Source organism: Gallus gallus, chromosome 1 (genome assembly GCF_016699485.2).
Source record: "Gallus gallus isolate bGalGal1 chromosome 1, bGalGal1.mat.broiler.GRCg7b, whole genome shotgun sequence".
In the NCBI taxonomy this organism is placed as follows: domain Eukaryota; kingdom Metazoa; phylum Chordata; class Aves; order Galliformes; family Phasianidae; genus Gallus; species Gallus gallus.
In genome coordinates, this window is record NC_052532.1 from 57,570,299 (window position 1) to 57,593,512 (window position 23,214).

Consider the following 23,214-nt stretch of genomic DNA (forward strand, 5'->3'; position numbering starts at 1 on the left):
TTAAGTGAACTTAAATAAAATCAATGCAAAAATCTTAACTTAGTCTCGACTGGTGTCCTTACGTCTGTGTCCCTCACGTGCAGCTCTGTAAGTTAAACTTCTATTAAAATTAATTTCATCTAGTTTATTAAATTTAGTATACACAAGAAGGAGAAAAAAGGAAAAACAAAAAAAGTTAGTGTGCTCTCTCTCTCCTGCATGTGTTCTCTTGCCTTTGATATGCTTTTGCCCAGGGGATTCTGTGGAAATTATTTTAAAAGCCCTAGTGAAATTAATAAAACTAACCAGCATAATTAGGTTGAGAATTTTGTTCCTGCTGTAGCATTTCACAACATCCAGTGAAAAGGTTCTCATTCCCTGCTAAGGGACTCACTTTTTTTTTTTCTGCAAGAAAGATTGGGCCCATCAAAATCAATACTGTGCAATGAGCATGGAATGATGCTCTCTTCCTGATTGGACTGAGTCCTCTGATTTGCACGTGTGGTTTTTCTCTTTACTGGCTCTGTTCACCACCTTTGTAAACTTCTTTTTAGAGCAATGAACTGTACTGTAACCTCCTTATCCGTTACTGGAGACTCTTACTGCAAGCTCACAAGCTGCAGTACCACAGACTTCTGTCTTTCACGAAGTCCAGTGTTTAGTAGGAAGAGCTTCAGACCCTTTTTTTTTCAATACACAAGGCAGCTGAGAATACCAAGAGGAAAATTATACCTTGAATAAAGAGAGAAATATCTCCTGTTTCACAGCTAACGTTCTTCCTACAGAGAATAGCGTACTTCCATCCACATACTTCTCCCTTTCCTCTTGCAGAAATCTGCTCTGAGGAGGAAGTGTGCTGCCTGCAAGATTGTGGTCCACAACGCATGCATGGAGCAGTTAGAGAAGGTAAGATATTGCCATCTTCTGGAGACTGATGGGCACAACATTGATCTATTTAATTCTCAAGCTGAGCTTTCAGTCTGAAAAATACCATATGCCAAATTAGGTTTTCGTAGCTGTTTTGACAATATATTTGTTAAAATGATGTCTAAAATTTTCAGCTTATCTATTAAAATAGATTTCTTGAAACTCTGTGAACCATTAGGAGAAACAAACAAACAAACATCAAAACACCATGGAATGCTTTCACAATTTTAATGATCAAAAAATGATTTCCCTCTGCTTCTAGGCTGGAAATTGAAGCTAGAAAATGCAGTATCCTGTCATGCACAAAATTGGCCTTTCAAAATTCCTCAGCGAAGCCCAGAATAATTCATCTTATGACAGCTATAGGTATTATGAGCAGTGCAGCATAAAATGCTACTGTGAATATTTTCCACTGTATTTACTAGACAATTTTATTTTTTCCTCAAAACCTCAGAAACAAAGTTACTTTTTGAAATAGAAAGCATCAAACTTTTCCTTTATGGTGCCATTATTTCTATGAGCATCTGTCCTGTTTGTCACTTCAAGGAAACCTCTTTGCCTCCAAGTGCCTACAGAATACTGATCACAGAGTTCAGTTATCCCATCAGTGATTCTTACTCATTGCACCTAACTAACTGGTAATGTGTAGAAGGGATCCTCCACCTCTGCTTTTTCGTTCTTGGTGGGATATGTGTAAAGAAACGAGTGGGAATATCCCCACTGACTTCATTAGAGCTTCATTTTCACTCCTATATGTTTTGCAATGTTGTTCTCCATAAAAGAAGTTGATGCAAACAAATTTATAACAGCAACCCTTTGGAAAGAGTTTTTCGTTTCCAACTATTTGGGCTTGTGTTGACAAATGTCACAGTGATTGCCATAATACCAAGTTGGAGAGGTACCATTTCCACCCCCGATGCTTTTACCCGCAGTGAAATTAGCATTAGCACATGCTTTCAGCTCAAACTGTTACCAGTGAATTTTTCATGAGTTCTTTCATCAGCAGCATTGCTGGCTCTCCACAGCCCAGTATGCTGGTGGCATTGCCAGTGGTAGCACTTAGATAAAACCCTTTCTGTTGAACTTGTTTATGCCATTCTAGAGAACGTGAAATTTACATCTTGGCAGAGGGTTATTATGAAGTCCACATGCATCTTAAGCCTGGTGGGGCTTAAAAGTGGTACGTAAGTCTTCTGTTTGGCCTCCACATAGGCGTAAGTTGTAAGTAAACTAAATATAAGCTGGAAATCTCTCCAACCTCTCAGGACTCAGAAGTGGAATGATGAAATGCAATTCCACATGAAGAGTAGTGGAAGAAGATAATGCTATGGTTTTTATTTCTTTTTAAGTAATAAATATTTCATTCACTTTTTTTCTTTTTCTCACTTGAACTATTATTTTGAAGGCCATGATTAGATGAGGTAAAAACCCTCATTCTATAGGAAGTAAAGAATTGTATTCAAAATTGGGGAAACTCGATCCTTCTATTTTCATAACAAAAGCATTACAATGCAGTATCCTTAAGGGTTTTACTCTTTGAAGGCTGGTCAATTCAAGTTTGAATTCATTTCATTTAGTGCATTCCGTTTATCCCTTAACCTTTTCCTTTGACTCGCCATTCTTCAATATACCATTTTCTCTCTTAATATATTCACTTGCTCATATTTCTATTGATTTTACTCAGAAGATCATAGAATCATGGAATGATTTGGGTTGGAACGGATCTTACAGTTCATCTAATTCCCATCCCTGACATCTTTCATTATATAAGGCTGCCCAAAGCTCTGTCTAACTTGACCTTGAACACTTCCACAGATGGGGAATTGTCAGCTTCTTTGCGCTAGTTTCTTCAGTGTCTCACAACACATAGTAAAGAATTTCTTCCTAAAGTCTAATCTAAATCTGCCTTCTTCTGTTTTAAAAACCATTACCCCTTGTCCTGTCACTACAGGCCCTAGTAAAATATTTTGGGTTTTCTCATCAGACTCTCATATGTTCTTTATTGCTTTTTCTCTTCAACTTTCTAAAAAGATGTTCTCTTCATGGAAGCTCCTGTTGTCCTCTTTCTGCCTTTCCTCTTCCATCTGAAGGAGGCAATACCACTGCATGAGGCAGTCTTATGCTCCCCAAGCAGCCTGATGTAAGGAAAAGGTAGAAATTTATGATAATTTATGTTTTTTTTTCTGAGAACAAAGATAATTTTTCCACAGATTTTGTTCATGAAGGCATAAAGCTGAGTTGTGAGAAAGATTTTAGGATTGGATTTCCAGCTCCTATTAACTTTTGATGACTCAGCTTAAGTCTACTCTCATTACAAAGTATATTCTTAAGAAAAAAAAAACAGATGAAGCAGTTTCCTCCTTGGCATGATGGAGATGGTTTAAATAGTTGAACTGAGCATGCAGCAGTAGCTTTAGTGATGATGAGGGTTGTGTAGAGATCTAGGAAAGAGCATTGATATGGCATGTGAAGAGATTTTCTGTCATCCAGGTAAGTCTGTTCAACTAGTGAAATAAATATTCTAATGGGTGATATATACTTTGGAAGTGTGCCCTAGATGAACATATTGGAATAAACTCTCAGCTCATTTTCAGTTCTAACAGCTTTATTTTAATGCCAGATTAATTTTCGCTGCAAACCAACTTTCCGAGAAGGGAGCTCCAGGTCTCCAAGAGAAGTAAGTAATGGACAAATGATGGTTGCATTCCATTTCATTTGTGTGCTGATTCACCTGGTGTGGAACTGCATCTGTGCTTTTAGGTTCAGAGGAGTCTTAGAGTACTGGTTCCCAGTGGGACATGTTCTCCTCCTCAGAATAAATGTAAAATGAATTCTAGCTGAAGCACTATATTGCTTACACTGTCAGGAATCATTTTGTCTTTCTGCTGTCTCTTTTCCCATTCACTCAGCCTTTCTGTTGCATTTGCTTTCTTTTTTTCATTTATTATTATTATTTTTTTTTTTGGTAGCATTTCTTTTGTTTCTTTCCAACATTTTTAGTAGTATTTTGGCTTCTGTCTGATTCCCTGAGCTTCTGCTGTACTTTCTCTTCATTTATTTTGAAGCATCCTTAGTTTTGGAAGATTTTTGTTAGTAAAATAAACACTCAAAAACTTGTGTATTTCATCATTCAGCTACTATACAAATCCAGCTCCCTTGGAGGTGCTGGATTGATTGCTCTTATTGCTACGTGTATCTGTGTTACTCACAAAGTTAGAAGCTATTTCTCCCCTAAGACAAAACAAAATAAAACCAAAACTCACCACCCTTCCTGAACTCCATTCAAAAAAACCCACAAACCAATCAGCACCCACAAAAACAAACCAAAAAATCCAAACCAAAACAAACTAAAAAAAAAAAAAATGCAGGTGATGGTTGAAACTTATTTATGCATTAGATATGTATTTTTTAATTAAAAAGGAAAATTCCTAACTGTGATATTTGTTTTGGTTGCCAGTCTATTATGATGGAACCTCTTTTTATGTAAGTAACCACAGTATAGAAGAACACTTGATGACTGCTGTTTCTTCTTTTTCACTTTTGGTAGTAATGGGAGAGGATTAGAAACTTCATTTGTTTATGGGCCACTCACTATACAGCTTCACTACCCCTTAAGCAGAGCTCCTCTTAAGCCTCCTGTTTCTTCCTTAAGCACTACCCCTTAAGCCTCCTATTTCTTTGGTAGCATCACTTCATAGCTTCTCTTAGCAGAGGTACTTTCCCATAACATGGGCTCTGCTGTGCAGGCTGGTGTTAAAGCAAGGTGCATGTGAGGCTCCTTCTAACCCCTGTGCCTGCACAGAAGGCGTACAGCAATACTGCACACCCTCTATTCTCTTGATGCCATCCAGGGTGGAAGTAGTCCAAACTGAAAGTGTCCAAATCACTTCAGTGGTGAAATGACTTCCTTTTCTCTTCCTCTTCTCCTGCAATGACTTGTGATATTTTTGCTTTATATAGCTGTATTACTGAGCGTAATATAACAGGGCCCTATGTTGGTGTCTGAAAACATTGGTTCTCAGGTCCTTCTGTGCTCCTTATGTAGAGGATGGTTATATCCATATAATGTAACTTCTTTTTTTTTTTTTTTTCCTTTTGAGGATAGTTTGGGCCACATGGTGACATGGATAAAGAACATCATCTTGTCCTTATTTATCCTCTGGTTTCTGTTGTGTTTGGGATATTCTATGGGGAACTACTGTATTTTGCTCCAGAAGTGATTGTTTTGGCAAAAGGGTCCTTTAATATCCATAAACGAATTTCACATGGATGGTACCTTTAAGTGCATGCTACCATCTCTTCCTATAACATTATCTTTGTTCTTCTCTTGCAGAACTTTGTCCGACATCACTGGGTACACAGACGGAGGCAGGAGGGGAAATGTAAGCAGTGTGGAAAGGTAAGATGGCCTGTGCTTCACAAATACAAACCCGGGTACACAGGCATTCAGGGTAGTCAGTAGCTCCTTCCAGTGATGGGATTGTTTCTTTGCTAAACGCTTAACCTCTCTTAAGTAGAAAGTGACTAAACTGAGTGGTAGCACCTCTGACTCACACATGGGAATAGAAAAGGCAGATGCATCCATGCAAGACTGAGCCTGTCACATGTCCTGGGCTGCTGCACTGCACTGGCCAATTAAAAGGGCAAGGAGGAAGGCAGTGGCTCCTTGATCTTTTTTTTCTTGGTTAAGCCAACCCTGTGCCAATGTTGTGCTCTTGTAGTGATATCCTCTGCACCAACATTGTGATTACTTTCTGTTTTTTTCTGACTTCTAGAAAAGGAAAGGCTGTTGCTTTCTTTCTGCACTTTGTAAGACTGCTTCATATTCACTATCTGTGTGGCAAAATAAAAGCTTGTTTCTAAAAAGCTTTAAAAAGGAGTGTAACCTGAAGATTGGTCTTCTGAAAGATTATGAATCCTTGAAATTTGGTCTAGTGGTTGGTGACCCTGCCCATGGCAGTGGGGTTGAAACTAGGTAATCATTATGGTCCTTTTCAACCCAGGCCATTCTATGATTCTATAATTCTATGATTCTATGAAATAAATTAACACTGGGATTTAATTTCCTTACTCTAGAACTACATTCTGTCCTCTCTTAACAGCAACTAATAGGACTGTGTTTCGTCTCCATGGCATGGCACTTTAGTTAGAAGAAATCACATTTTAGATGGATGCTGATGTAGGTCATCAAGTGCAGCAAGGCATGGCATACAAACATGATGCTCTTTTTTAACAAGTGGCATGCAAATAGCGCAAGGAGGCACTTCACAGGTAGCATTCTTATGGTACACCTTCTTTGCTACTTTGGATCACCCTCCAGGAAAGTATTTCTGGACTAAATACTATGTGAAGAACCACCTTCTTGCTCATCTGTTATCTTCTAATGCTCCATAGCTCTCATGTTGGAAGAGGTGGTAAATAATGGCTCCCAAGACACGTTCTCTATGCCATTCATTATGTTTAATATTTCTCTTGCGCTTCTGCTCATTTATTTCACTTGCAACCTGAAAAAAAATCTAGTTTGCAAGCTTTCAGCTGTTATTATCTTTGTTACCTGATATCTTCAGAGAAATTGGGGTTTTTTAAAAATATTTTTTTGTTTGCATAATTTATTATGAGAATAATCAGACCATGTGGCCCAGCATGCAGTCCATGACTGTGTGTGGTAATATAAGCTTAAGGATGAATGCAGATTTACCCTTTGTTCCTAAACTAATAATTACTAGCTCCTAGTAGTTTAGGGATTTTCTGAGGCTGAATGCATCTGTACTATCATACTGAAAAGACTTTTAATTTGTTTTTACTTTCCGTGATGTCCAAAGCGATGTGTCCACCAAATTCACAGTGTGTAGCTGCAGCATTGATCTCTTTCTGTTAGTAGTGCCTTTAAAGGCCTGTGGATGGACGCAGGGCTTTGTTTTCATTGTATGTAAGTCACCAGCTAAGTGCTTCTGTTACTGTTTGTATTGGAGTTGTAGTAGTATCCATCTCTCATACAGTAGTGTTACACTGGAAAGTGTCTGAGAGCCTTAGAAATGGAATAAACACCCTTGTAATTTTTTTTCATGACAAATGACTTCTCCCCCTAACACTGATGTGAAAATGCTCTTTAATGGTAAATAGGCTTAAGGATACAACCAAAACATGCCAGAGCTAGTGATCGCTCTGTGCTGTACATGTGAGTGCCTTCATTAATGAGGGATTTGATCCCAATTATTTTGGCAGATTGCAATCACCAGTGCAAGCTGGAGATTCAGGTGCCCTTTTCCTCCAAACGTGTTTTCTCTGTTATGCATGACTGTACTTCCACAGGAGCAGTTCACAGCATGGAATTTCATGTGTTGCACAGCAACCTGATGCCAGTGAATCAGGGCTAATCAGGTACTCTTTGGCTGATATCCCCAGAAAAGTGAAATTACTTCTCCATCCCCACATTTCTGAATTTATACAGAAAGCTTCCTTACATAACCCGTGGACAAGGTAGGATAACTGAATTCTCATGTTTTTTCCCTGACTGAGGAAAGGAAGAAGAGAGAATTTCTGGTGAATTCTGGAGTCCCCCAGCGTTTCAACCCAATTGTCTACATAAAATCTCCCTGTGACCTGCAACCCATCACTGTATTTCATCATTCCCTTTGAAAGTTAGCTTTCAAACAATCACTGTCTTATCCCAAACACGTATCCTTAGGAAGAATTAGCTCACATCTATAAAGCAATTTGAGGAATTATTGGTTCTTATCATTAATATGTTTTTACTGCTCTTACGGCTCCCTGAAAGCCAACTGGCTTACTGAATAAATAAGAAGTGATCCATCCAGAACCAGACAAGCTGCTCAGTCCACATGTTTGAAATACACCACTAGTGGGCTGTGGAATTAATGTACTGAATTTTAGGTTTCATTAGTGGAGGTCTGGGGGGAGAAAAATTTCTCCCATGCTTCTTAGAAACCAGAACAAAAAAACATTTAATGCCAACGAGAGGCTGATTTATTCTTTTACAGTACGCTGGGACCAAGTGTAGGATTTGTGAGAATCCTTAAGAGATCTCAGTCCAAGTAAATGAAAACAGAGTTCTTTGTTCAGTATCAGGTTTCCCTTTCAGCACTTGTCATATATAGTATCGTGTTTGCTCTTGTGCCCACACAGGATATCAGATTGGATCTGCCCAGGCAGAAGCAGCGGACTGGCTTGTCTTTGTGAACCCATTTGGCCATGTTCTGTTACTAAACTTGGATATGCTAAATCATCCCCATTATGAAGAACCAGCTCTTTGAGATTCTCTTTATATATAACCTTAGATATCAGGGGAAAGATCAAAAAAACCACAGAGGTGGCACAGTCTGAGAGGCATGGCCAAAGTTGGTGGTGTGGTCAAATACATGCTGAGGACGCGAGGTAGCTGCAATGTGTATTTCTGCACAGCAGGTAGACAGGGAGAGCCTGCTCCCCATCAGTGTATTGATAGGACTGTAGCTCAATCAGCTCATGAGACCACTGCAGCTCAGGGTGGCTTTTGATTGTTTAATTATCCTTCTTGCAGTATTTTTCATTCACATTGCCATGCACGCTACAGTTATCCTAATACTTAGGTCATTCTGAAAGTAATGCCTCCTATTTATTTCCATGGGAACTGCAACAGACATGAAGAACACAGTAATACTGTTTAATAAGGCAAATTCTCTGCTACAAAACAATATTTTTCAATACAGTCACCTCCATTAGCTGTGCATTTTCACCAGAGCCTGCATGCTGCGCTCATTAAAAATCTGTACCAGCAGAGGTGACCCACTGCTGCTGTAACGCACCACCTACTGCCTCGCTGTGTTCACATCCACTGTTTGGTCTCCATAAATGCTCATCAAGCACTGATGAATGTCAGTGGGTGCCAGTTTTTTCCATACAGAGGAATTCAGTGACACACTTTTGCTTCATATGTACTTCCATGTCAGACGCCATTTTGTCAGACTGCCCTTCTTCTGCCTGCTGTATGGTGCATGGCAGCAAAAAGTAATGGAATATTGTCAGGAAGGTTCATCCTCTACTGCCATTCCACCAGCATCCACCTCTGATGTTGTAGACCAACATCATAAGAGAGGAGGCATCACTTTTGGGGCAGCCCTTGTAGTCTCATTTTTCCTGTGTGTGTGTTTCCTGTCCTCTTTAAAACTATAGAAGTATATATTTTTATATTTGATTTGAATCAACAAAAACAACCCAAGATTGTCTGTTTTTTTTTTTTGTGTTGTTTTGTTTTTTGAAATGTACTAAAAAGATTTTGATCTGAGTCAGCTTAATAAGACAATAAACTTAATTTCCTAAATGGAAGATTTCCAGACAGACATTATAGTTGATTCTACTCTATGATAGAAATAAATAATGTTAATAAACCCAATTCTTATTTATATTTAAAGTGAAAAAGACTGCAGTGAAAAATGTTCAATTCAGCATAAAATCTGACTGTCACAACTGTAGAAAGCCATTAAAATATCAGTTTTGTCTCTTTCTTCATCTCCCTTTTCTTTTCTAACTACAAAATCTTATGAAAAGCACAGAAATTTGGGGAAATATCTTTAAAGAGTGTGTAATAACATGCTGTAGCTGAAAAGTCTTCCCTATCAATCCTGTCACTATTTTATCCTCCCAAAACATATTTGGAATCCTAGAGCTTTGAGGCTGAACCAATGTATGTGACTCCACTGAACTGATTTAGCCTAGCACCATTACCTGACAAGAATTAAAGACATAAATTTTCCTGTAGTCAGGGTGAATTTAACTCCTTTTCTTTTGCTTATTGTAGGGCTTTCAGCAGAAATTCTCCTTCCATAGTAAAGAGATTGTGGCCATCAGTTGTTCCTGGTGCAAGCTGGCGGTAAGTGGATAATATTCATGGAAAGCAGTAGCATCTTCACTGTGTAGCCTCAAGGCATGTAATTTCATTTGTGCTGGCTCTTGGGGTTTCTTCTCTCAGTGAATCACCACCAGTTTTGCTCTTTCATTTTCCTTTTGCTCAGATGCCATAATTTCATCTGGATAATACATGAATTCTCCTAGAAGAAGGGTCTTGCTGCCCCATGTAGTCACTGGCTACCTTACGTCAACACCATGCTGCTGCCAGCTCAAAGAGCCAAAGGGCTTTTAATGCATTTAGTGTGTCAGGCTGGGTTATAGTCTTTAATCTGTTCTTATATAAGTAGGAGTGATTTTTTTTTTTTCTTGACCTTTTCCCCTTGGTATAAAGCATGGCTAAAGAAGGTGGTTTTTAGTTATACCTTCCTAAGTCTCCCAGCGTTTGAGGATGAGAGAATTGGGAACATTGCTCTAGTTTTGCAGTCTCATTCTCTTTTTCCTCTCCTTGCTTCCTCTATGTCTTCCTTGACCTCCTTATCGGCTCTACTCTTTTCCTCTCCTCCAGTTTCATAACAAAGTCACCTGCTTCATGCTACATCACATTGAGGAGCCATGTTCTCTGGGGGCTCACGCGGCTGTCATTGTGCCTCCCACCTGGATCATTAAGGTGAAGAAACCTCAGGTAACTGCATGCTGATGTCTGTTTCTGAAGCTGTATGGCTTCATAGAGCCAGCCTGGCTTCTGCACTCAGTACGCCTCCACTAAGGCATGCTCGTTCAACCCTGTCTCTCTCCCTGAAACCCAGCATACATCCATGGTGATTATGAACCTGTATCTTCCATCCAGCCCTTCAGTAGGTTTCCTTGTTTGGGTTGATTAGCAGCAAACATGACTTTTGTTCTGAGCAATGCAGCTCAGATGTGTTCCTCTGTGACTTCAGCTAGCGTACTGCAAGAAAACCCCTGTGCTGGAGGCAATAAAGCATGCTTCATTAAATAGAGCTGAGCAAATACAGGGAAAAACTGTTAACAAACGTTCACTTGATCTGCAGTAAGAATTCACTGTAGTTGGGCTGGCATCCCTCTGAATTTTTCACCACAGTACACTTAAACAATCATATCTTGTTCACATCAATTCTTGCTGAATGCCAACAGTAAGACCACATGCCCATTTAGTTGCAAGTAAAAGGATGAGACTTCAAAGCTTTGTAATAGATGTGATACATTTTAGTGAGGTTAATTCACTAATCATCACAACAGGGAGAGAAGCTATCCTAAAGAGAGCTGGCCAAAAATTAAAAGGGGATTCTTATCATGCACAAAGTAATTTTTGTTTTTGTTTTTTTTTTGAAGTCTGTTTTCACTCTAGGTTGAGCTGAAAGACACAAACACACTGAACACATAAAGGAACCAGAAATGCTGGTATAAGTTTTACTTCAGAAGGAAAGAAATGGATTCAAAAACAGGAATGCTGGTTTTACTGAACAATGTTGTGCAGTTTATATGTTAGCGTGAGAAGTGACTCAGGGCTTTCTGGCTCTGTGTCCTCGCAGCAGGAAGCAGAGAATTTCACAGCATGGGGAAGGCACTAAGACAAAATGTCCCTGTGTGGAACTAGAAAAAGGTCTGCAGTTTGGGCACTGTTCAGTCTTTAGTTCCAGTCTAGGGATATGGCTGTCATCATTGTGCATGAGCATTATTTCTAACAGGCTTGATTCTAAAGAGAGGAGGAAAATAAATAAATAGATCAGAATTTGAGTAATCAAAAAACAAAAACAAAACCAACCAAAGGGACCACAGTTTCTCCTTTAGATGTAGGGTATGCAAGGTCTCTAACCACCTCTCCTCTGAGAAAAAAAGATCTCTTTGGTATTTCTGTATTTTTCCCACACTCCTTTTCCTCTGTTAGTTTACTCTAGCCTTCTCAAGAGAAATCTCTTTCATTTCTTGTTGAATTTTGAGTCCTCAGCAGGGACTTAATCTCCTTGGCTAGTTTTCAGCACCTGTGGTATTTGGCACAAAAATGAGACTGGCTCCTTTTCTGCGCCATTAAAGAGATTGTATGGCCTATTAGTCGTAAGACTTTCGGTTGCTGGGTTTCACAGTAGAGTGCCTGGAAGTTTAGCTTTGGTCATTTAGCCAAGAAGTGGTGACTCCAAGGGTTTGGGGTCTGGATGGATCCATGAGGCAGAGATCCTCGAGCTAGGAACCATTAAGAAGAATGCCCTCGCTGTTGTAGTCCCAACCTAGAAACTGGGTACCTGTAGGGTTCTTGAGCTTTTCACCTGGAACATCTACATGAAGAAAAAAGACTAAAATGCTGACTAACTCCTACATAGGCTGAGACCAGTAATTTGGACATGACAAAAATTATTTGGATCAGAAGGCGTTTTGGACAGATTATTTTTTTAGCATAATGAGTTGCAGGAAGTTCTGATTACCTTCAGATGAGAGTCTCTTTTTTGACCAGGTGACTTCAGGTAGCTTGCGGGTGGGAAGAAGATGGATGTCTTAGAGCTGTAGGTAGGATAATTAATCTTTATCTAAAATCCTCTATTTTAAGTATGCACACAAGCATGGCCTGTGAGGAAAAGGCCAGATACCACTTGTTACTGACTGTACCTTTACTATTTAACTACACTTAACCCCATGCACATGGGAAAAAGGATATAACTGATCTGAGAACCAGTTTTATGTGGCTGGAGGTGCTACTCTCTTTGTAGGTCTCATAAGAAAATTAAAACCTTTTTTCATCCAGTACATTTCCAACGTATTTCTCTTAAATTGCTTTAAATCACCATTAAAAACAAACAAACCAAACAAAAAACAACAAAAGCACCTTTTGTGTGCCCTTTAGTCTATTTTCTTACAAAAACAGGAAGGTTCTTGAATTTGTTCGATCATTTCTGGCTTACCAAAAACCCTTTTAGTGAGCCTACAATACACTACAGTTACTATTATTTTTAAACAAAATGAAGAAAAGAATATTAAAAACAAGGACTTTAATAAAAAAGAAAAAAATACATACAGAAGTATTGATTGATTGAAAAGCCTTGCCTTAATATTCTATGCTTTTAGTTTTTAAATTTTCCTTTGATTTGGTGGTTACCTAAAGCAGAGTGTCATCCTTATAGGATTTACTCTCTTGTCTATCATTATTATTATTATTTTTTTTCAGAAAGGTCAAAAGTTAATTATTGTTCATGGGAAAAATGATTTTAAATGCATGTTTTAAATGTTAGGCTTAAATGTTAACTTTAAATGTTAAATCTCTTAACTTTTTGCGCGTGGGTCATAAATGCAGAGGAAATACGTCAGTCCAATTTTCCTTCTCATCACATGTCAAGCCCTTAGAATTAATGCAAAAAAAAAAAAACAAAAAAAAACAACCTTGAATAACTGAAGCTTTAGATAAATCATAATCCTACGCAATGCAGAGAATTGGCAAGTTTCCACAAAATTTCTGAACATCACCTGGTGCAGTGTTACTTTTGTGGAATGAACCTATTGCTGTGGGAAATATTAATACTTCAGATGCATTTTCAGATTTTTTTGACGGAAGTCTTGTTTCTTTTTCTTATGTTTCTTTAGGAGTTTTTCTCCCCTCCTGCTGTTTCTGGCCAGCTCTCCTGTGTATTGTGGCCCTCTTCACCCTATATGCCTGTTTGGTGAACACTATTGGTGCATTCAGTCCACAGAACACAAATACAATATTAAATTTTTTGTGAATTCAGATAGTAAATTAGCATATGTAAGCACCAGTTTATTTTTTACATATTTCACAATTGGTGTAAATTTGGCTACAAGCCTTTTGGTTATAAATTATTTTCTCAGCTCTAATTAACTACTCACATTGATCATGGTCAACTCCTGACATGAATTCCCTACTCATGAAGTTGATTTTAGTGGTGCCTTCATCCTTTTTATTGGTTGTTTCTTTTAGGCAAACAAGGTGGCTTTTTGTAGCAAACCCTTGCCCCAGTTTTCAATTTTTATTTCTCTTTTTATTGCTACAAAAATGCTTTTCCATGCTTATGTGCAACAAGGGTCACCACCTTTCAAATATTGTACTTGAATAAACAGCACACTCCCACTCTGAATGACAGCAATGCTGTGGTAGTAAAACATGGTTATGTAATTAAGGAAAAAATTTGTTCATGCCTTTTACATTCTAAATGGGGAGCTTTTGCTTTTTGCAAGCAATTGATTGCTACATGATGAATATTCAGAATGGTTCAATCAGCTTTGGGATAGGTGGTAGCCCTGTCTGTAATGACCCATTTACATAAATGGAAAATTCCCAGTATCTATTTCATTTTATTCATACTTCTGTAACTAGTTTACTGATTTCCAGTGTTTCTTTACTGTATTAGCAGCACTTTGACACCATCTCTGATTTCCTGTCGTTCAAATCAATTCCATCTCCTAATTCTCCTCACTGTTGTGAAAGCAGGCCACCCTTGTTGACTGATGTTGTGTGAGATTTGGTAGCCCAAGTGGTTTTGTGCTAGGAATGGACTTGCTATGCTTATGTTGTGGGAGGAAAGTTAACAATGAGGAGGAGTACATCTAGCTGATGTACCTACTGATTCAGTCTGTCATCTTCTGTTTGAGAAGGCAAAGACAGTAAGTGTAAAATTCCATTCTATTTTATTAATATTTTATATTTTTCTTTTCAAGGTGAGTAAACATGGCATTTTCTCCTTCTCCTCCTCCTTCAAGGGACTTCGAAAAGTGCTAGTAATCTTTATACTTCTGGGCTAATTTCTTCCTTTCATCAGTTGCTTGCTGCAGCTGTCTTGCCTAGATGTGATTTGTGAACAACCAGAAGATGGTCAAGATTGACCTTCTCAGAGGCTGTTCATTGCTTACATCATTTGATGTCCAGCATGTTAAAAGCCTTTGAAAATAAAGACTGAAATGTTGCAAAGGAAAAGGTGGAAAAGTTTCATTAGATCTGTTTAGTCTGTGGCGCTTACACCAGCCGACACCATAAAAGGGCTCCGATTCTTTTGTTCATTTAGCTAAGCTTGCTTAGAACTACAGCGATGATGCAGTAATACCAAACATCTCTCTTTGAAGATGACCAAACTGACATCCACAAAGGAGAGGTTACCTCTCTAGATGCAAGTTAGAATTTACATATGGTGCACAGTAAAGGTATGCTTTACTATCAAGTATTTTGCTGAATAACATTATCTGTTTGTAAAAATACTCATCACCTTGTTTTGTGGACAAGGTAATACACATTCATTTCTTCAGTTTCATGTGCAAAGACTGATGATTACTTCTGTCTGTTATTCTTCTGCATGTTTGCAAGCAGAACTTGTGTATGTTTTATCAGCTTTTTTGCCTTTCATCTGCTATAGACGTGCAGTCGTTATCATTGTAGCAAAGATTTAGGTTGTCTTAACACTACAGATGTAAGTATGCTTTAAAAATAAGAAAGTGAAATAACATAGTTGTGACGTAGCATATCATACTGTCTTTCAGAGGGTAGAAATTAAGGAAAAAAAAGTTATGGTGGAGCCTTAGACTAAAACTCTTTCACTAGTATGCTTATATGCATCTTCCCACCACGTTCACAGCCAGGAAAGGAGCCATGCTATAATGGGATTTAATAACAACTACACTTTAATGGTCTTTCATTTATTATTATTATTTTTTAAATTAGGCAGTATTTTCTTTTTCCAAAAGAATTTCCCTGGGCTTAGGTCCATCCATTGAGAAAGTAGAATAACAAGTACAGTCATCCTTCAGGTGATACAGTTAAGTACTATCCTAATATAATACTGAACTTGAGTTACTGGCTGTGATTTGCCAGAAGACTTCACTGTACGTTAGTGATAGGATAAGTATCTTAAAGTTATACCTAGAGAGACTAGAGACCAAGGAAAAGTCTCAGGATGCCCATGACCTTTCATCAGATAGCTGGCAAGACTGCAGATAGACTAGATCTCATTCTATCTTGTTTTGCCCCACACCAGGGAAACCAGCTGAGAAATTAGTCCAAGAACCCCACTGCTTGCAGTTGATTGCTGGAGCTTTGAGGGCAATGCGCTTTGCCTTTATACTGACATAAAGACTTTTGTCTACCCTCAGTCTGACTCCTGAAGTAGGGCAATGAAAGTCTATGAAGGTAACACTGCACATTCACTTCTGTGGTCAGTGCAGTCTTTGTGATTTATCATGCTTTCAAGATCACTTTTTATGTATCAGAGTAGGGAAGAATAAGAACATCTCCTTAGATAGTTTCTCAAACTGTGCCCTAACAGGGCAAGTGCCTTGGAATTGCTCTGCTGAGCCATGTTGTCTTCAGTATTTTCAGTAAGCAACAAGGCATAAGTATATAATGGTCCACAAGGAATGTTGGGAGGTGATATAAGTTCATGACTGTGCTCTACAGCAGACCTCTCTTGGTCTGGGTTAAAAAGGAGATAATAGTGTCTTTTTAGCTATTTGAGCTAGATTGCTGTTACTGATTTCCACATTTCTGAGAAGTCAGTAAAAACTAAATTTTGTATCTGGTGCGTTGGACCAAAGTTTTGGAATTCTGAATGTGATTGTTAGGTTCAAGAGAATCTAGTAACTGTTCTCCTTAATGTAATGGCATTACTTGTTAGTGAACAGGATTAAATATGGACAGATATCATTGCTTATAGACTTGGTGATCTCTGATCATTAACTTATTCTCATTAATGACACACTTTTGAATAACATCATGACAGAAATGACCTTTTAGATGAGCTGAGTGGATCTTGCTCCTCTTCTCGAAGCCAGAAAGAAATCAATTACCTTTCTTCTAATTTCCTGTATGTTTTCCGTAACACAAAATCTCAATCACAGATCAACTGTTTCTTGTGCATACGATTTCAGGTACTGAATATTAAAGAAAAAAAAATGATTTCCCCTTTTTGGTATGTTTTTATCACATCAGAAGACCTTTACGGTTCAGTATTACTAAGTAGGCTATTGCCAGCCTGGGGAATAGCTTTCATGCATATTTTTTAGATTCTGCAAAAATACAAGCAGTTTTGCATTTTTTTTCTGTAGTTCAGTGATATTATTTAAAAAGCAAACAACTGGGAAAAAGCTTGATCCCTTAATTATTACCAGTTCACACTGTTCCTCATCAGATGATTACACAAGCTTCTTGATAGGGCTGGAACTCACTCTGCGGTGCCAGCATCATATGCCATGGTGGCCTATGTTATATTGAGTCATAATGGTTGCCGGAGCTAAAACTTGTTGTTTTCTTTCCTAAAAAAACATGAAAAATATCTCATTTATCATGTTTTTTATTACATCTTTATGCAGGGGGTCTCCATACCAGGAGACGAGCCTGATTGGGCAGGAGACTGGAGCCCCGAAGGGGAAACGGGCGTCTCCTACCCCTATTGGGAGGGTTGGCAGGTACAACATGTGGTGTTATGTGAGTCTATGGGAGCATCTGATCTTTTTCCCCCCTCACAGCGTGGGAAAGTTTCCAGTTCCAAAGCACCAGTCTGGTCTCCGTGTGTGGCTTTCTCCATAAACGGTGGTGTGGAAGTGTAAAGCATGCAGCGCATGTGATTTAAATCTTGAGCATGTGCCAGATACTCTTATCATTCTCCAAGTGGACATGCATGGAAGAGCTTCATAAAGAGGCTCTGTCTGTGCCTGTCTTCTAAATTTTGTTTTGCTTTTCATGTATTCTTTTTTCTTTATTTTTTTTTAATGTAGAACTCATTAAAGACTTCAACACGGCGAAAGAAGAGGACATCTTTTAAAAGAAAAGCCAGCAAAAGAGGCAATGATGTAGGTATTTAAGAGCTTTGAAAACCGGTTTCCTTTTGTTTGAATGTATAAATGCACATTTTAAAGTTCCTTTTACTGTGTTTTTGATATAATATATATATATATATATATATATATTTTCTGGAAAACTCCATGTTACTGAAGTTGTTGCAAGAAAATATTAGTTTTGATAAAAACTTGTATGAAAAATCTCGTTTGCTGAGTTGATTTTTTTTTTTTTTCAAGAAGCAGCATACCAGCCTAATGAAACAATATTCCCCTGGGGTGTAAAAGACTCAGCTCAGACACTTGGTTTCAACTAGGCAGAGCAGGAGCGTGAAAGTGGGTTCTGAAATTCATGCTGAGCGTCTTGACTGCAAGAGTCTGAATATGGAGCTGGCTTGTATGTCTGCTTTGAGTGTCTCCCTTGGGAGATCTCCAGTTAGGGATATTTGGTCCTATGGTTAGGTTTACTATGTAGATTATAGAAGACTTTGTTTCCAGCCCTTGCCTACTGTATTTGTAGTATACTGAATGACAGCCTTAAGGGGAGAGTTGGATGGAGACTTACCTCTGCCCAGACAGAGATCTGTGGGTAAGATCTTCACTTGGGCAACTGCAGACCAGACACTTCAATCTGTGTCTGCCTCAGCCTAGGAGAGTGTCCTCATTGCTGGGCTCTCTAATGTAGTGCAGATACAGAGAAGTTGGGAGGCAGACATAATTCTCATTGACATAATGAAAATATCTAAGTTGCAGGAAACAAAGGGATGAGGCCAGACTCTTTTCAGCGGGTGCATAGCGATAGGACAAGGGGAAATGGCCACAAACTGAAACATAGGAAGTTCTGCTCAAATGTGCGTAAGAACTTCTTCACAGGAAGGGTGACGGAGCACTGGAACAGGCTGCCCAGAGAAGTTGTGGAGTCGTTTTCTCTGGAGACGTTCAAGACCTGCCTGGATGCCTACCTGTGCAACCTGGTCTAGGGAGCCTGCTTTGGCAGGGGGTTTGGACTAGATGATTTCTGATGGTCCTTTCTAGCCCCTACAATTCTGTGATTCTGTAATGAGAAATATTTGAATAACGTAATACAAGTAAAACCTGTTCAAAGAAGGGAGCGCCATCAAGGCCAAGAATACAGGAGCAGATAATCTGCAACTCTACACTGTTTCAATTTGCCTGTTAAATGGAAGCCAGGAAGTAAGTAGTTTATCTCACTCCATTTTCTACTGAAAAAAAATATATAATTCATATTAGAAATAGCACTATATCTGACACGTTGTTAGGACTGTATGAGTAATTTCTTTTTGGGAAAGAACACAAAGTAAAAAAAAAAAAATGTAATAGTGTTGGGCTGACCTGGAACAATTTTTTCCTTCTTATGGAATTTTCTTAGCTGCATAAATTTTATCTCAGCTGAGCATCATGTTACCATGGCTGTACTGTTTCCAATATCCAAGGTAGTTTTGTCAGAGCTATATTGGTTCTTCTACCTGCGTTATGCTAGTGAAATCTGCCCTTTTCATAACTTTTACTAAAGTTGTTTCTTGCTGTGGTTTCTCAGGATAACAAAGGTCGGCCATTCGTGATAAAGCCTATTTCCTCTCCACTCATGAAACCACTGTTGGTTTTTGTAAATCCAAAAAGTGGAGGGAACCAGGTAAGGTCATAATATGGATCCAGGTAACAAAGTTTAAGCTTAATAACTGTTTTTCTGCAAATAAGAATAGTTTTTGGTCAGTCATGAGTGAGCGGAGCTCTGGGTGAGTGAATTAGAGTCTCCTCAAAGAGATGCTTGCAGTTGAATGCCCTTTATATCTCTATCTAATTCCACTGAAGTGGAAGAAAAGGATATTTAAATACTTGAGCATCAGCCTCCATGTCTTCAGATTTTCGATAGGAACCGGAAATGGTAGTTTGGAGATTTTCAGAAGACCTCATTTTTCCATGGGAAATTCAGGTTACTAGTGTAGTTCTAGACTTATTTTACCCCAAATATGATGTAATTTTACATTACAGTATGATGACCTTATGGTGAAATGCTGACCAATCTGCACTGAGCGAGTGAGCAGTGGTGCAGCTGCAGCCCATGGAGTCCTTGGATGCTGCTTTATGGGGCACTAAAGGCTCACAGTTGGACGTGTTTGTGGTGAAGATTTTGGAGGTCAAAGCAGCATCATTACTTAGATGTTGGGCAAGACACTCTTCACTGTGGAAACTATATCCACAGATTTCTTGAGCTTCTTGCTGTTGTGGATGACAGGCTGAGGATGTGTGGGATAACAGAGAGATGTTGAGAGATAGGAGATCAGGTTTCTATGGGAGAAAAACCTTTAGTCTGACCCCGAGTGCCTGCTCTTATGCCACTAATGATATGTGTTGTTCAATTCAATTTACATGCACACATGTGCACACTGCATGGATTTCTGAGTCACTATTTTATAGAGCTATCATTTGCTGCAAATCTTTTTATTTTGTATTTTTCTTGGCTTATGTTTGCATTATAAAACATTAAGAAATGAAAAGCAGTCCAAATATGAACACTATTATTTTTAATAATCATTATGCTATTCATAATTTTCCTTCCTTTGATTTTTCTCTTTTCCCAGGGCACCAAAGTTCTCCAAATGTTTATGTGGTATTTGAATCCACGCCAGGTCTTTGATCTCTCTCAGGAAGGGCCAAAAGATGCGTAAGTTTTCAGGCACTCAGCTCTGGTTTTGTATTAGGAAAGCAGGCGAACATCTAGGTTGGATAGGTTGGTAGACTAATGATGCTGATAGGTTTGGGTTCTCAAAGATCCACACTGTGATACAGAATCAAAGTTTCAGCATACAGATAAGCCTATGTAAATGCCCATGCGTGTTCAGATGAGATCTTAAGCATGTGCATGGAGAAGAGCAGGCTTGGGGGGTCCATAATGGTAGCTTTGGATACTTACTGGGGATGTTGTTGAGAAGACAGAGTTGGACCCTTTACAGCAGCATGGCAAAAAGGGCAAGAAACGGTGGGCAAATTGTCCAAAGAGACAGTAGAAATGAGAGACGTTCTGACTAGCTGTAAGGAAAACCTTTTCCATTGTCTGACAGTTACCCATTAGAATAGGTTCTCTTTGTATGTGAAGATTTTTGAGCCCTAGCTTGATGAAACCCTGAGAAATGTGCTCTGGTCTCAACATTGAATCTGCTTTGATCTGGAACTGAACTAGAAATCTCCTGAGATCCTTTCAAACTCAAAATTATCCTGTGATTCTATGATTGACTATGACAAGCTGGTAGCTTATCTGTTAAATAAAGAATTACTTCTACTGTGTTTTCTCTGTTGCATTGTTTGTGAGTTGTGTCCTCATGTATAAATATGTGGACATGAATAAATATAGTTAAAAATGAAGAGATGTGTATGTATATGAAGTTATAAGCAATTGAGGTTGAAATTATGGTATTCTGAATGATACGTATTCTTGGGATAAGCCGTTCATGTAAAATAAGATGGGAATGGGCTCTATGCTCTCTCTGAATGCGCAGATCAAATGGTATCTGAAAGCAGCCATACCTTTCATACATCTATCTTTTACAAGGAGCACCCTCTGTTGGTCAGAAATTTCTTCATTTGTTTCTTTCCATTCTTTGGTAAAGAATCACATTATAGAAAAACGCTGAATCTTTTTCAAAATTACTGCTTTTAAAATATGCATTTTGCATGCCAACTGAAGGCTATTACATAGGTAATCAGATTCACATAGTCAAAACAGGGAGTTCATTGAAGAGTACCTTATGCCTAAATCTTAGTCGATCCTATGGACTGCAGATCCTATAGTGCTTGATCATTCCCGGGTGGCTGATCTTTAGTGGAGTGAAGCTACCTTTAGATTTCCATGTGAGACTGCAGCGTGCAGCTGCCTTTACATGCTGAGTAACTGATGCTCGTTAACTGGGCAGTTATTGAAGGGTGAGTGCTTCCTGAAGGAGAGAGAACCTGCCTTTAGAGGGTAAGGAAACTGCTTCTGTGGTATTTCAGATAGGGATATTTGCTTTACTTAATTGTCTGCTCAGTGCTCCTTTGACACTGTAGGCAGTAGAGAAGGATAGTAATCATTTAAAGTCAAATGTTTATCTGTATAAGAATGACCCAAGTATTTTCTATTCATACTTCTAGAACACCCAAACATATTTTTCCTGCTGAAACACCTGCTACGCTCCTAATGATGTATAGAAGCTTAAAAGTTAAAAGAAGCTGTGTAACAGAGTTAAGGTTGAATTAGATCCTCAGTAAGCTAGGTCTCAGTATGTGAATATATCTCCTCTACTGGGAGATGTCTTATTATGCCTTCTTTCATGCAGCTGATGGAACAGGCATTTTTCTGGCTCTCCTGTTTGTATCTTAGATCAGATATCCAGAGAGTTTTGTTAGGTGTTACTGCCTTCTGTGGTATTAAAGAAATACAATTATCAGTTGAAGGAGCTGTCATGCTCTGTACACTTCAGAAACAGCGGTTCAGCAAACACTGATGAGAAACACTTCATTTGGTTTAAAGCTTCAGTGTTTACACTTGTTTGCCTTAGGATAAGAGGAAAATAGAAGACTTTGTCATCTCCAGAGGAAGAATAAGAATCTGGCTTTTCAGATAACATGTTCTCATGTTAAACAGACAAAGCACTTCTCAGGAGGGGCTGTCTAACTGTTAAGGAAGGCTCCATTTTATTTTTTAAAATTTTCCTCCTCCATCCTGCATTATCAGTAAATGAATATTCTAGAGAGAAATAAATGGTATTTAAACTTTCACTTGGAAAAATGCGTAATAATTACCTTCATTGCTTTATTGACTTTTATTAACTTTTTCAAAATTATTTTTTGCTTTTCCCTCCCCTGGCCAGGCTGGAGCTGTACAGAAAAGTGCCAAACCTGCGGATCCTGGCCTGTGGCGGGGATGGAACGGTACGTGACTGCTGCCTGGCAGCCCTCTGGTCATTGCCAAGAGATTAAATTGCTCACTACATGGGTTTCCCACTTTGTGATGCCTGTAGAGCCTGAAAACCTACCTTACGCTGCACACATCTTTTTATTTTTCTTTTCTATGTGGATCGGCCTGCTTACAGACGAGACCGTATTCTTACGTACTAATGTCCTAGCTCCTATCTGCTTTACGCATTGATTTAGTACAACTTAAAAAATAGAGACAACCATTGTCAGCCTCCTCCTACTGAGGGTCTAGCAGGTTAGATCAGTGTCTGGGGGTCATTTAATCTTAATTTTCATCTTAGTTTCTACTCCTCTCTGCTGTTGTTTTCACTGTGCCTGAGTACAGTCAATTGTCAAATGCCTCTAGTTTCCTCTTCTTTACAAATCCACTGTGAGGAAGTTGTCATGCTACTTGCCTGTGATGTGGCTGATCTCCAGATTCAGTATTTTCTTTGCAATTGAATTACTGTGTGTCCTTGGAAAAGGGAGTAGTGTCAGATCTTCAAAAGATTTGGACACCTTCAGATGGAGGCAGGCTCTGCAGTTTGGGACTTGAAGGCCAAGAGTGGTACTGAAGGAATTACAGCTGCTTTGCTCTTGCCTGTTCTTAAGAATATTGTAATTCTCACTCTTTACCACTGACTGCTGAAATACAGTTAGAAAACTCACCTTTAGTCTCCATGAAGATCAGTTCCCCATACATACATTTGGTAATACTTGCAACTA

General features: G+C 38.7%; 1 protein-coding gene across 8 annotated transcripts in view; it reads left to right on the forward strand.

Moving 5' to 3' along the window:
* The window catches only part of DGKI (diacylglycerol kinase iota), a 209,810-nt gene that overhangs the window by 89,227 nt on the left and 97,369 nt on the right, over positions 1 to 23,214 (forward strand). For 3 of the 8 annotated variants that reach the window (XM_025156051.3, XM_025156057.3, XM_046902204.1), the window contains exons 4-12: positions 811 to 885; positions 3,527 to 3,583; positions 5,240 to 5,305; positions 9,704 to 9,775; positions 10,319 to 10,435; positions 17,476 to 17,550; positions 19,094 to 19,189; positions 20,139 to 20,221; positions 22,404 to 22,464. In XM_025156051.3, the coding sequence (XP_025011819.1) occupies positions 868 to 885; positions 3,527 to 3,583; positions 5,240 to 5,305; positions 9,704 to 9,775; positions 10,319 to 10,435; positions 17,476 to 17,550; positions 19,094 to 19,189; positions 20,139 to 20,221; positions 22,404 to 22,464 (645 nt within the window). In that variant the 5' untranslated portion in view covers positions 811 to 867. Of the gene's footprint in view, positions 1 to 810; positions 886 to 3,526; positions 3,584 to 5,239; positions 5,306 to 9,703; positions 9,776 to 10,318; positions 10,436 to 10,611; positions 14,914 to 17,070; positions 17,167 to 17,475; positions 17,551 to 19,093; positions 19,190 to 20,138; positions 20,222 to 22,403; positions 22,465 to 23,214 lie in introns of those variants that run through there. The other 5 variants (XM_025156048.3, XM_040650506.2, XM_040650494.2 and 2 more) reach the window with 4 other exon arrangements.